The sequence below is a fragment of the Tachyglossus aculeatus genome, chromosome 11 (assembly GCF_015852505.1).
Source record: "Tachyglossus aculeatus isolate mTacAcu1 chromosome 11, mTacAcu1.pri, whole genome shotgun sequence".
Lineage (NCBI taxonomy): Eukaryota > Metazoa > Chordata > Mammalia > Monotremata > Tachyglossidae > Tachyglossus > Tachyglossus aculeatus.
The window spans coordinates 14,195,185-14,208,774 of NC_052076.1; the positions used below are offsets into that span (position 1 = coordinate 14,195,185).

Below are 13,590 nucleotides of genomic sequence, written 5' to 3' on the forward strand. Positions count from 1 at the left end.
AATAATAATAATAATGTTGGTATTTGTTAAGCGCTTACTATGTGCAAAGCACTGTTCTAAGCGCTGGGAGGAACACAAGGAGATGTGGTTGTCCCACGTGGGGCTCACAGTCTTAACCCCCATTTTACAGATGAGGGAACTGAGGCACAGAGAAGTGAAGTGACTCACCCAAGGTCACACAGCAGACATGTGGGGGAGGCGGGATTCGAACCCATGACTTCTGACTCCCAAGCCCGCGCTCTTTCCACTGAGGATGCCCAGTGGCCCCTGGTATAAGCCCTCTGCCGGGGCGGGGGAAGGAGGTGAAGCTGGACCTGGCTTGGGGGGTCCCAGGGGACCCTCCCCCTGACCGGGAGAGGCGGGCAGAGCCGGGGGCCCGGCCACGGGCAGAACCTAAATCTCCGGGCGAGGGGAGAGGGACGGTGGGAGCGGGCAGCGCAATGTCACAGCAAAGGGACTCTGCCACTCCTGCTCATCAGGAGGAGGAGGAGGAGGAGGTTATATGTTGCCAACTTGTACTTCCCAAGCGCTTAGTACAGTGCTCTGCACACAGTAAGCGCTCAATATGATTGATTGATTGATTGGTGGCCGGGGACACGCGCCCCCGGCCCAGCTTGCCTTCCGCCCCCAATCAGGGACCAGAGCTGGGCATCTGGGGGGGGAGAAGGGGCAGAGGGCTGGATGGGAGGGGTCAGGGGTCAGGGTTGGCTTGAGGGCGATGGGAGGAGACAAAAATCCATCAATTGATCAACCAGTCAAGGGTCGGGGGAGCAGGGGGGCGGGAAACGCCACCCCCGTCCTCCTCCCGTGGACCAGAGCTGGGCATCTGGGGGGAGAAGGGGCAGAGGGCTGGATGGGAGGGGTCAGGGGTCACGGTTGGCTTGAGGGCGATGGGAGGAGACAAAAATCCATCGACCCATCAACCAGTCAAGGGCCGGGGGAGCAGGGGGGCGGGAAACGCCACCCCCGTCCTCCTCCCGTGGACCAGAGCTGGGCATCTGGGGGGAGAAGGGGCAGAGGGTTGGATGGGAGGGGTCAGGGGTCACGGCTGGCTTGAGGGCGATGGGAGGAGACAAAAATCCATCGACCCATCAACCAGTCAAGGGCCGGGGGAGCAGGGGGGTGGGAAACACCACCCCCATCCTCCTCCCGTGCCCGAGGGGAGGGCAGAGGGGGCTGGCATTGGGTGGGCAGTGGGGCAGAATGGAAGGAGGAGAGGGGCCAAGGGGGGGAGAAGGAGGGGAAGGGTCACCCTCAAGCCCCCTGACGCGGGATTTCTGGCTCAGGGGCCTTGTCGGGCAGCGGTTGAGTGATTTTTTTAACCAGCATTTGAGTGGCTTACAGAGCCAGCTGCCCCCGCGCCAGGGCCGTGCCAGCCTGGGGAGGAGGGGGCCGGGCCGGGGGGGCCCCGCTACTGCCAGGGACTGATTGATGGGTTGATGGATTTTTGTCTCCTCCCATCGCCCTCAAGCCAACCCTGACCCCTGAGTCCTGACCCCTGACCCCTCCCATCCATCCCTCGGCCCCTTCTCCCCCCCCCGCAGATGCCCAGCTCTGGTCCCTGATGGGGGGCGGAAGGCAAGCTGGGCCGGGGGCGCGTGTCCCCGGCCGCCAATCAATCGTATTTATTGAGCGCTTACTGTGTGCAGAGCACTGTACTAAGCGCTTGGGAGGTACAAGTCGGCAACATATAGCCTCGCCCCCCTCCCCTGGTCCTCCTCCTGATGAGCAGGAGTGGCAGAGGCTCTTTGCTGTGACATTGCACTGCCCGCTCCCACCGTCCCTCTGCCAGGGACTTGGGGTCCCGATCATCGCTCGGCCCCTCGGCTTGCTGGGCTGCCTCGGGGGGACGGCCTGTCCCTCTCTGAGCCGGGGTGGGTCGGGGACAGGGGCCTGGGGGGAGACAAGAAACTCCCCCCACCTCCGCCCCCACTCTAAGTCACCAAGAGTTTCTGGCCCCCCAGAAGGTGGGTAGACCTATGCCCGCCAGATGCAGGAAGGCATGTACTTCCCAAGCGCTTAGTACAGTGCTCTGCACACAGTAAGCGCTCAATAAATACGACTGAATGAATGAATAGGGCATGGAGGGTGGGGGGCCCTGTCTCCTGCCCCCTCCTCTCCAGACTGACCCCTGGGCCACCCGCTACCGGCCCCCCCAAACCCAGGAGGCTAATCCCGCCACCTCCAACCGGCCAGCCCGACCCTGGAGAAGCAGCGTGGCTCAGTGGAAAGAGCCCGGGCTTTGGAGTCCGAGGTCATGGGTTCAAATCCCGACTCCGCCAACTGTCAGCTGGGTGACTTTGGGCAAGTCGCTACACTTCTCTGGGCCTCGGTTCCTTCATCTGGAAAATGGGGATGAAGACTGGGAGCCCCCCACCGTGGGACAACCTCATCACCTTGTAACCACCCCAGCTCTTAGAACAGTGCTTTGCACATTCATTCATTCAATAGTATTTATTGAGCGCTTACTGTGTGCAGAGCACTGGACTGAGCGCTTGGGAAGTACAATTGGGCAACAGGCAGAGACAATCCCTACCCAACGACGGGCTCACAGACGAGAAAGGAGAGACAGGCCACTGGTCTGCCGGGTGACCTTGGGCAAGTCACTTCACGTCTCAGCGCCTTAATAATAATAATAATGGCATTTATTAAGCGCTTACTATGTGCAATCAATCGTATTTATTGAGCGCTTACTGTGTGCAGAGCACTGTACTAAGCGCTTGGGAAGTCCAAGTTGGCAACATATAGAGACAGTCCCTACCCAACAGTGGGCTCACAGTCTAGAAGGGGGAGACAGAGAACAAAACAAAACGTATTAACAAAATAAAATAAATAGAATAGATATGTGCAAAGCACTGCTCTAAGCGCTGGGGAGGTTACAAGGCGATTCACTCATTCAATCGTATTTGTTGAGTGCTTACTGTGTGCAGAGCACTGGACTGAGCGCTTGGGAAGTACATTTGGGCAACAGACAGAGACAATCCCTACCCAACAACGGGACAGTCCACTTGTCTGCTGGGTGACCTTGGGCAAGTCACTTCACATCCCAGTGCCATAATAATAATAATAATAATAATAATGATGATGATAATAATGTTAATAATGGCATTTATTAAGTGCTTACTATGCACAAAGCACTGTTCTAAGCGCTGGGGAGGTTACAAGCCGATTCACTCATTCAATTGTATTTATTGAGCGCTTACTGTGTGCAGAGCACTGTACAAAGCGCTTGGAAAGTACAATTGGGCAACAGACAGAGACAGTCCCTACCCAACAACGGGCTCACTGTCTAGAAAGCGGAGACAGGCCACTTGTCTGCTGGGTGACCTTAGGCAAATCACTTCACGTCTCAGCGCCACAATAATAATAATAATAATAGCATTTATTAAGTGCTCACTATGTGCAAAGCACTGTTCTAAGCACTGGGGAGGTTACAAGGTGAGTCATTCATTCAGTCATATTTATTGAGCACTTACTGTGTGCAGAGCGCTGTACTATGCACCGAGAAGCAGCGTGGCTCAGTGGAAAGAGTCCAGGCTTTGGAATCAGAGGTCATGGCTTTAAATCCTGGCTCCATCACACGTCTGCTGTGTCACTTTGGGCTAGTCACTTCACTTCTCTGGACCTCAGTTCCCTCATCTGTAAAATGGGGATTCAGACCGTGAGCCCCCCGTGGGACAACCTGATCACCTTGTAACCTCCCCAGTGCTTAGAACAGTGCTTTGCACATAGTAAGCGCTTAATAAATGTCGTTATTATTATTATTATTATCATTATTATTATTATTATTATTATTATTATTATGACTGAGCGCTTGGGAAGTCCAAGTTGGCAACATATAGAGACGGTCCCTACCCAACAGCGGGCTCACAGTCTAGAAGGTGATCGGGTTGTCCCACGGGGGGCCCACAGTCTAAAGCCCCATTTTCCAGGTGAGGCAACCGAGGCCCAGAGAAGTGAAGTGATTTGCCCAAAGTCACACAATTGGTGGAGTTGTAAGCGCTTAATAAATGCCATTATTATTATTATTATTAGTTGGGGGTGAGGGTAATAATAATAATAATGATGATGATGGCATTTGTTAAGCGCTTACTATGTGCAAAGCACTGTTCTAAGTGCTGGGGAGGATACAAGTTGATCGGGTTGTCCCACTTGGGGCTCACAGTCTTCATCCCCATTTTACAGATGAGGCAACCGAGGCCCAGAGAAGTGAAGTGACTTGCCCAAAGTCACACAAGTGGCAGAGTAGTAAGCGCTTAATAAATGCCATGATTATTATTATTATTAGTTCGGGGTGGGGGTAAGAGGAGGAGGGGGAAGGGACAGAGGCCCTCTTGTTTCCGAGCTGCATGGGGGTGTGTGTGTGTGTGTGTCTGTCTGTGTGTGTGTGTGTGTGTGTGTGTGCCTGTGTGTGTCGGGGTGTGTGTGTCTGTGTGTGTGGTGGGCAAAGGCAGGGCCTGGGGGTGGACGGGGGAAGGGGCCACCATCCTCAGCGCCATACGCAGGGCCAGAGACACTCCGTCTCATTCACACATTCATTCATTCATTCATTCATTCATTCATTCAATGGTAGTGAGCCCTCAATAAATAACATGGACTGATTGATTCTCTGTGCCTCAGTTACCTTATCTATAAAATGGGGACTAAGACTGTGAGCCCCCCGTGGGCCAACCCGATCACCTTGTAACCTCCCCAGCGCTTTGCACATAGTAAGCGCTCAATAAACGCTATCATTATTATTATTTATTGAGCGCTTACTGTGTGCAGAGCACTGGCCTAAGCGCTTGGGAAGTCCAAGTTGCCGCCTCCTTCCCACCCCGTCCCCACATAGCCACGGCCTGGGCTACCTGCATCCCCAGCCAACCCCGGACCCAGGCCCAGGGACACACACTTAGGACCACACACCAAACACCCCCCGCCACACACACACACAATTCACCCCGGCCACAGGCCCAGGCACACACGTTCAGTACCACACACATAAATACACACACACACGCACGTCCACAGTGAACCTCATACACTGACCTGGGTACATTCAGTCATTCATTCATTCAGTCGTATTTATTGAGCGCTTACTGTGTGCAGAGCACTGGACGAAGCGCTTGGGAAGGACAAGTTGGCAACATAGAGAGACGGTCCCTACCCAACAGCGGGCTACACACACTCAGTATCTCTCTCTCTCACACACACACACACACACACACACACACACACACACATATCCACAGTGAATACCATACACAGGCCCAGGGACACACACTTAGGACCACACACCAAACACACCCCCCCACAATTAACCCCATCCACAGGCCCAGGCACACACATTCAGTATCACGCACATAAATACACACACACACACACACACACACACACACATATATCCACAGTGAACACCATACACAGGCCCAGGGACACACACTTAGGACCACACACCAAACACCCCCCACCCCACAATTAACCCCATCCACTGGCCCAGGCACACATATTCAGTATCACGCACATAAATACACACACACACACACGTCCACAGTGAACCTCATACACTGACCTGGGTACACACACTCAGTATCTCTCTCTCTCTCTCTCTCTCTCTCTCTCTCTCTCTCTCTCTCTCTCTCTCACACACACACACACACACACACACACATATATCCACAGTGAATACCATACACAGGCCCAGGGACACACACTTAGGACCACACACCAAACACCCCCCCCCCACAATTAACCCCATCCACTGGCCCAGGCACACACATTCAGTATCACGCACATAAATACACACACACACACGTCCACAGTGAACCTCATACACTGACCTGGGTACACACACTCAGTATCTCTCTCTCTCTCTCTCTCTCTCTCTCTCTCTCTCTCTCTCTCTCTCTCTCTCTCTCTCTCACACACACACACACACACACACACACACATATCCACAGTGACTACCATACACAGGCCAAGGGACACACACACACATATCCACAGTGAATACCATACACCGGCCCAGGGACACACACACACATATCCACAGTGAATACCATACACAGGCCCAGGGACACACACACACACATATCCACAGTGAATACCGTACACAGGCCCAGGGACACACACTCGATACCACACAAATACGCACACACACGTCCATAGTGAACCCCATATGCAAACACACACTCACACTCAGTCTAACGCACACAAATCCACAGTGAACCCAATACAAAGACCCAGACACACACACACACACACACACTCAGTCTCACACACAATCACAGTGAATCCCCTCCACAAACCGACACACACTCACTTTTACCTGCACACATCCACAGTGAACCCCATACACAGATCCAGGGACACACACCTAGTTTCACACACATATCCACAGAGAATGCTACACACAGACACACACATTCAACACATATTCATTCATTCATTCATTCATTCAATCATTTATTGAGCACTTACTGTGTGCAGAGCACTGGACGGAGCGCTTGGGAATCCACAGTGAACGCCATACACAGACACACACATCCACAGTGAACGCCGTACACAGACACACACATCCACAGTGAACGCCGTACACAGACACACACATCCACAGTGAACGCCGTACAAAGACACACACATCCACACATCCACAGTGAACCCTTACACAGACCCAGAGGCACACACTCAATCGCACACACACACATCCACAGTGAACGCCATACACAGACACACACATCCACAGTGAACCCTTACACAGACCCAGGGGCGCACACTCAATCGCACACACACACATCCACAGTGAACGCCACACAAAGACCCAGAGACAACACATTCAGTTTCTTTCACACACACATCCCAGTGAACCTCACACACAGACCCCGAGGCACGCACTCAGGCGCACACCAACACACACCACGAAGTCCTCCGACAAAGAACCAGAGGTACCCACATAAGGTGACATACTCACGCGCATCCAGTGACTTACACCCCCAGACCCGATCACACAAACTCACATCACGTATTCCATTTGCTCTGACGACTTGACACCCGTCCGCATGTTTCGTTTTGTCGTCTTGTCTCCCCCTTCTAGACCGTGAGCCCGCTGTTGGGCAGGGACCGTCTCTAGATGTTGCCGACTTGGACTTCCCAAGCGCTTAGTACAGTGCTCTGCACACAGTAAGCGCTCAATAAATACGACCGAATGAATGAATATTCAGCCACTCAAGGCCGAACGATGACCCCATGTATACACACGGTGTCACCCGTATACACGGTGACTTGGAGAAACACAGAGTAGCGGATCACAAGCACATACGACACAAACCCAGAACGACACACAGAGTTAACGCACGTGCCCCCAGTGAACGCCCAATCCCGAAACACACAAACGCACACAATTAGGGATAACTCTCCCCACAAACCCACCGTTCCACTGGCTGCCCCGATGGGCTGAAAGGATCTCCAAGCATTCGAAGACTAGGAACCGATGGGTTTTCAGCAACGTCCACACCGCACTCGTCCACACTATCGAAAATCATACGTTATCGCAGAAACGCGATAACACGCCCACTCTCTCGCCATCACACGCCGGGCAAAGCCAAACACAAACCCAATCCCGCATCCAGTCGCACGCCCCAGTGTCGTCGCGCTATCACAACTGCCCGTGGCCGGGCAGGGCCACGCACCGCCGCACAATCGGACGTCCACACGAGTCCAGGAGCCACAACCCTCCAGGAGCACGAGTCGGTGATTTCGGTGCCACCACCCAAGACGCCCACCCGACCGTCCCACGCCCCGGCGGGGATGGCGATGGCCCCAGGCCCCGCCATCCACACCATCTCAGTCCACAACTGGGCTACGCAATCACACCCATCCTCGACTTCCCCCAACCGTCTTCCCCCTCGACGTGCCCGGGTGCCCATCAGCCGGGGGCTGGGAGGGGGAAACTGAGGCCCAGCACGAGACGGCCAGGCAGTCATCTCAAGGTCAACCGGGGGAGGGGCCACCCGCTTCCCGCCCCTCCCTCCTTCCTGGCGGCCCCCCTGCCCAGCCAGTCCCCGTGGGGACCTGACACCTCTCCGTTGGCCAGGCGGCCCCCCTCCCCCAGTGACCGGGTGTGTGATGGGGGGGTCCTCCTGGCAGCCCCCGCCCCCTGCCCGGTGCCCGGCTCCAGGACGGTGAATCCCCTTGGGGCCCGCCCGCTCCCGGGAGGCCCAGACCCAGCTCCTGGCAACGCGGGAGCCTCCCCGCCCCCCCGGAGCCCCTGAGGTCGGGCCGGGGTCCTGCCCTGGGGGAGGAGGAGGGTCTCTGCCTTGATCCCCAACAACGCTTCCCCCCTCCCCCAGCCCCTCTTTTGCCCGGATTTGCCCCCCACAAACACACCCATACACACACCAGGCCTCTATTTCCATCTTCAAATCCTCCGTCTGCTCCCATCTGGCCTCCCGCCCCCTTCTCCTCCTCCTCCTCCTCCTCCTCCTCCTCCTCCTCCTCCTCCTCCTCCTCCTCCTCCATCTTCCCTGCCCCCGCCCCCCATCTCCGGCATCCCCATCCCCCGATCCTCCTCCCCGCCCGGTCCCCTCCATCTCCCTCCCTTCACCCCATCCCATCTCCTTGTCCCTCAAAGCATCCTGCATCCCCTCCCCATCTCGGGCATCTCCATCCCAGTCCCCCCGCCCCCTCCCCCTCCCCAGGACCCCCTACCACAAACGGTCCCCTCCATCTCCTCTCCCTCGCCCCAGCCCCTTTCCTTGTCCCTCAGAGCATCCTGCATCCCCCCCACCCCTCCTATCTAGGGCATCTCCATCCCGGTCCCCCCCGCCCCACCCCCAGGACCCGTTACAACGACCGGTCCTCTCCATCTCCTCCCCTTCACCCCATCCCATTTCCCTGTCCTTCAGAGCATCCTGTATCCCTCACCGCCCCACCCTCAGGACCCCCTAGCACCACCACGGGTCCCCTCCATCTCCTCTCCGTCGCCCCATCCCATTTCCCTGTCCCTCAAAGCATCCTGTATCCCCCACCAGCACGACCACGGGTCCCCTCCATCTCCTCCCCTTCGCCCCATCCCATCTCCCTGTCCCACAGAGCATCCTGCATCCCCCCCCAGGACCCCCTAGCAGGACCACGGGTCCCCTCCATCCCCTCTCCGTCGCCCCATCGCATCTCCCTGCCCCTCAGAGCATCCTGCATCCCCCCCTCAGGACCCCCTAGCAGGACCACGGGTCCCCTCCATCCCCTCCCCGTCGCCCCATCGCATTTCCCTGTCCCCCGGAGCATCCCGCACCCCGCACCCCGCATCCGCCCCGTGGCCCGCGTGCCGCCGGTGCCCGGGTGCACCCCGGGTGCCCGGTGCCCGCCCGCGCCGGCCCGGGCCGAGGGGAAAACACACAAAGAAAAGGGGGGCTACCTGCCACTTAAGCATGGAGGCCCCGATTAGGGAGGGAGAGAGACTGGCACATGCCTTGAGACGGAGAGTTCCCCATCGGGCAGGAGAGCGCTGCCGGGGCCCGCCGGGCCCACCGCCGGCTGGGCTCTGCGAGGAGGAGGAGGAGGATGGGGAGGATGGGGAGGATGGGGAGGGAGGATGGGGAGGAAGGGGAGGATGGGGAGGATGGGGAGGATGCCGCCGCCGCCGCCGCCGCCGCCGCCTCTCGCCTGTCCCCTCCCCTCCTCTTCTTCCCCTCCGGGGGCCGGGCGGAGGGAGCCCGCCCGACAAAGGGGGACGACGGAGACGGGGGAGGAGGAGGAGGAGGAGGAGAGGAGGAGGGGGAAGGGGTCAGCTGGGACCGCAGGGAGGGACCGGCCTGCCTCCCACCCACACAGCCCGGATTTTTCAATCCAGGCCCCTGGGAGGGGGAGGCATAGAGGAGGAGGAAGAGGAGGGGGAGGAGGAGGAGGAAGGGGTCAGCTGGGATCTGCGGGATGGACCATCCTTCCTCCCACCCACATTGGCTTTATTTTTAAACCCAGGCCCCGGGGAGGGGGAAGCGAGGAGGAGGAGGACAAGGAAGAGGTGGAGGAAGAGGAGAAGGAGGAGGAGAAGGAAGCGGTAGAGGAGGAGGAGGAGGAGGAGGAGGAGGAAGAGGAGAAGGAAGGGGGGGAGGAGGAGGAGGAGAAGGAGGAGGAGGAGGAGAAGAAGAGGTGGAAGAGGAGGAGGAGAAGGAAGAGGAGGAGGAGAAGGAGGAGGAGGAAGGGGTCAGCTGGGATCTGCAGGATGGTCCATCCTTCCACCCACCCACATTGGCTTTATTTTTAAACCCAGGCCCCGGGGAGGGGGAAGCAAGGAGGAGGAGGAAGAGGAGGAGGAGGAGGAGCAGAAGGAAGAGGTAGAGGAGGAGGAGGAGGAGGAAGAGGCAGGGAAGGAAGAGGAGAAGGAGGAGGAAGAAGGGGGGGAAGAGGAGGAGGAGAAGGAAGAGGTGGAGGAGGAGAAGGAGGAGGAGAAGGAAGAGGTGGAGGAGAGGAGAAGGAGGAGGAAGAGGAGGGGGAGGAGGAGGAGGAGGAGAAGGAAGAGGTGGAGGAGGAGAAGGAGGAGGAGAAGGAAGAGGTGGAGGAGAGGAGAAGGAGGAGGAAGAGGAGGGGGAGGAGGAGGAGAAGGAAGAGGTGGAGGAGGAGAAGGAGGAGGAGAAGGAATAGGTGGAGGAGGAAGAGGAGGAGGAGAAGGAAGAGGTGGAGGAGGAGGAGAAGGAAGAGGTAGAGGAGGAGGAGGAAGAGGAGGAGGAGAAGGTAGAGGTAGAGGAGGAGAAGGCAGAGGTAGAGGAGGAGGTAGAGGTAGAGGAGGAGAAGGCAGAGGTAGAGGAGGAGGAGGAAGAGGAGGAAGAGGCAGAAGAAGAGGAGGAGGAAGAGGAGGAGGAGAAGGAAGAGGTGGAGGAGGAGGAGAAAGAGGAGGAGGAGGAAGAGGAGGAGGAGAACAAGGAGGAGAAGGAAGAGGTAGAGGAGGATGAAGAGGAAGAGGAGGAGAGCCGCCCTTTAGGAGGGAGCCACCACTGCTCCCTTCTACCGAGGGTCTCCCGTCTTTAGAAACAGACCAGAGATGAGCAGAATGGGAAAAGGTGGGTGGGGGGCGCAGTGAGGGGGCAAGCACCACGGCTAGGCCAGTCCATCCCAGAGGGATAAGGAGGGGGGGGTTAAAATCGTCTGTATTTGAGGGAGGCTGCAGCTTCTACCCCCCACCCCAAATTCTCGGCCTAGCCTTTCCTGTCCCCTTTTGGTTCTCGCCTCCCACTCCACCATCTCCCAACGACTTGACGCCCGTCCACATGTTGTGTTTTGTTGTCTGTCTCCCCCTTCTAGCCTGTGAGCCCGTTGTAGGGGTAGGGACCGTCTCTATATGTTGCCGACTTGGACTTCCTAAGCGCTTAGTCCAGTGCTCTGCACACAGTAAGTGCTCAATAAATACGATTGAATGAATGAATGAATGAATATCAACCTCCCACCCCCCACCCTACTACCACCCCCCCCCCACCTCTTTCTTCTGGACGAAGGGGGCTCCCGCCCCACCTCTCTAGATCCCTCGGCCCCTCCAGGTTTCAATCCTTCGATCGTACTTATTGAGCGCTTACTGTGTGCAGAGCACTGTACTGAGCGCTTGGGAAGTCCAATTTGGCAACAAATAGAGATAATCCCTGCCCACAGTGGGCTCACAGTCTAGAAGGGGGGAATCTCACATTGTCACTCGGTCCAGCCCATCTCTCCCCATCTCCGCACCCCCCCATCAACGCCCGGTGCCCAGTCCCCAGCCCCCAGCCCACTCTGTGCTGCTTTTTCCTGTCCTTACTCCCTGCTCGGGCCAAACCCCCGGGGGGCCCGTGAACAGAGAGGCCCAAAAGACTAGGCCTAGGACTACCTGTATATATGCATATATGTCTGTACATATTTATTACTCTATTTATTTATTTTACTTGTACTCTATATTTATATATTACATTCTATTTATTCTATTCTATTCTATAGAATTCTTGTATTCTATTTATTTGATTTCGTTAATATGGTTTGTTTTGTTGTCTGTCTCCCCCTTCTAGACTGTGAACCCGCTGTTGGGTAGGGACCGTCTCTAGATGTTGCCAACTTGGACTTCCCAAGCGCTTAGTCCAGTGCTCTGCACACCGTAAGCTCTCAATAAATACGATTGAATGAATGAATGAATCTGGTCCAGGACCTCAAAATAACCCCTGTCCACATTTCGATCCCTGTGTCCCCGTTAACCTGCCCCCAGGGTTAAATGTGTCTGGAGGGGGCATACTGGGCACTCCTCATTTCCCTTGGCACAAGGGCACAGAGTCCTGTTGATGCAGAGAAGCAGCATGACATAGTGGCTAGACCTCGAGCCTGGGAGCCAGAAGGTCATGGGTTCTAATCCCTGCTCCTCCGCTTATCTGCTGTGTGACCTTGGGCAAGTCACTTTACTTCTCTGGGCCTCAGTTCCCTCATCTGTAAAACGGGGATTGAGACTGTGAGCCCCACGTGGGACAGGGACTGTGTCCAATCTGATCAGCGCCTTTGTGCTTAGGATTTGTTTCCGTGGCTTCTTGATTTTCTTTTTTCAATCCTCTTACGGGCCACGGCCCTACAGCCCTGTCCCGATCCAGACTTTCCCAGTAATCACCATGATGGCATTTATTAAGTGCTTACTATGTGCAAAGCACTGTTCTAAGCGCTGGGGAGGTTACAAGCTGATCAGGTTGCCCCACGAGGGGCTCACAGTCTTAATCCCCATTTTACAGATGAGGTAACTGAGAGAAGTGAAGTGACTTACCCAAAGTCACACAGCTGACAGTTGGCGGAGCTGGGATTTGAACCCATGACCTCTGACTCCAAAGCCCGGGCTCTTTCCACTGAGCCACGCTATCCCTCATCTCTCCCCACCCCCCACAACCCACATGAGCCCACTGTTGGGTAGGGACTGTCTCTATATGTTGCCAACTTGTACTTCCCAAGCGCTTAGTACAGTGCTCTGCACACAGTGAGCACTCAATAAATACGATTGATTGATTGATTGATTGATACCCCGTGCCCCGTGATTCCCCCCGGCCCTCGGCTCTCTGAGCTGGAGAGTGCATTAGTGTACTGTAGTGTTCTGGGGAAGCTATTCCCCCCCGCCTTACCTCCTTCCCTTCCCCACAGCACCTGTATATATGTATATACGTTTGTACGGATTTACTACTCTAGTTATTGATTGATTTTACTTGTACATATCTATTCTATTTATTTTATTTTGTTAATATGTTTGGTTTCGTTCTCTGCCTCCCCCTTCTAGACTGTGAGCCCACTGTTGGGTTGGGACGGTCTCTATATGTTGACAACTTGTACTTTCCAAGTGCTTAGTACAGTGCTCTGCACACAGTAAGTGCTCAGTAAATACGATTGATTGATTGATTGATAGTGTAGACTGTGAGCTCCAGGTGGGACAGGTACTGTGTCCAACTTGGTTATCTTATTTCTACCCCCATGCTTGGCACAGTGCTTGGCACTTAATAGGTGCTTGCTAAATACCATAATACACTACAATCAATCAATCAGTCAATCGTATTTATTGAGCGCTTACTGTGTGCAGAGCACTGTACTAAGCACTTGGGAAGTACAAGATGGCAACATATAGAGACAGTCCCT

General features: G+C 55.7%; 1 protein-coding gene across 1 annotated transcript in view; it reads right to left on the reverse strand.

The window, feature by feature from the left end:
* Window positions 1-9,536, reverse strand: part of SRCIN1 (SRC kinase signaling inhibitor 1) — a 118,005-nt gene extending 108,469 nt beyond the window's left edge. Inside the window, exon 1 of the mRNA XM_038753839.1 lies at window positions 9,446-9,536. Coding sequence (XP_038609767.1) covers window positions 9,446-9,467 — 22 coding nt within the window. The 5' untranslated portion in view covers window positions 9,468-9,536. The remainder of the gene's footprint in view (window positions 1-9,445) is intronic.
* Window positions 9,537-13,590: the final 4,054 nt, after the last annotated feature.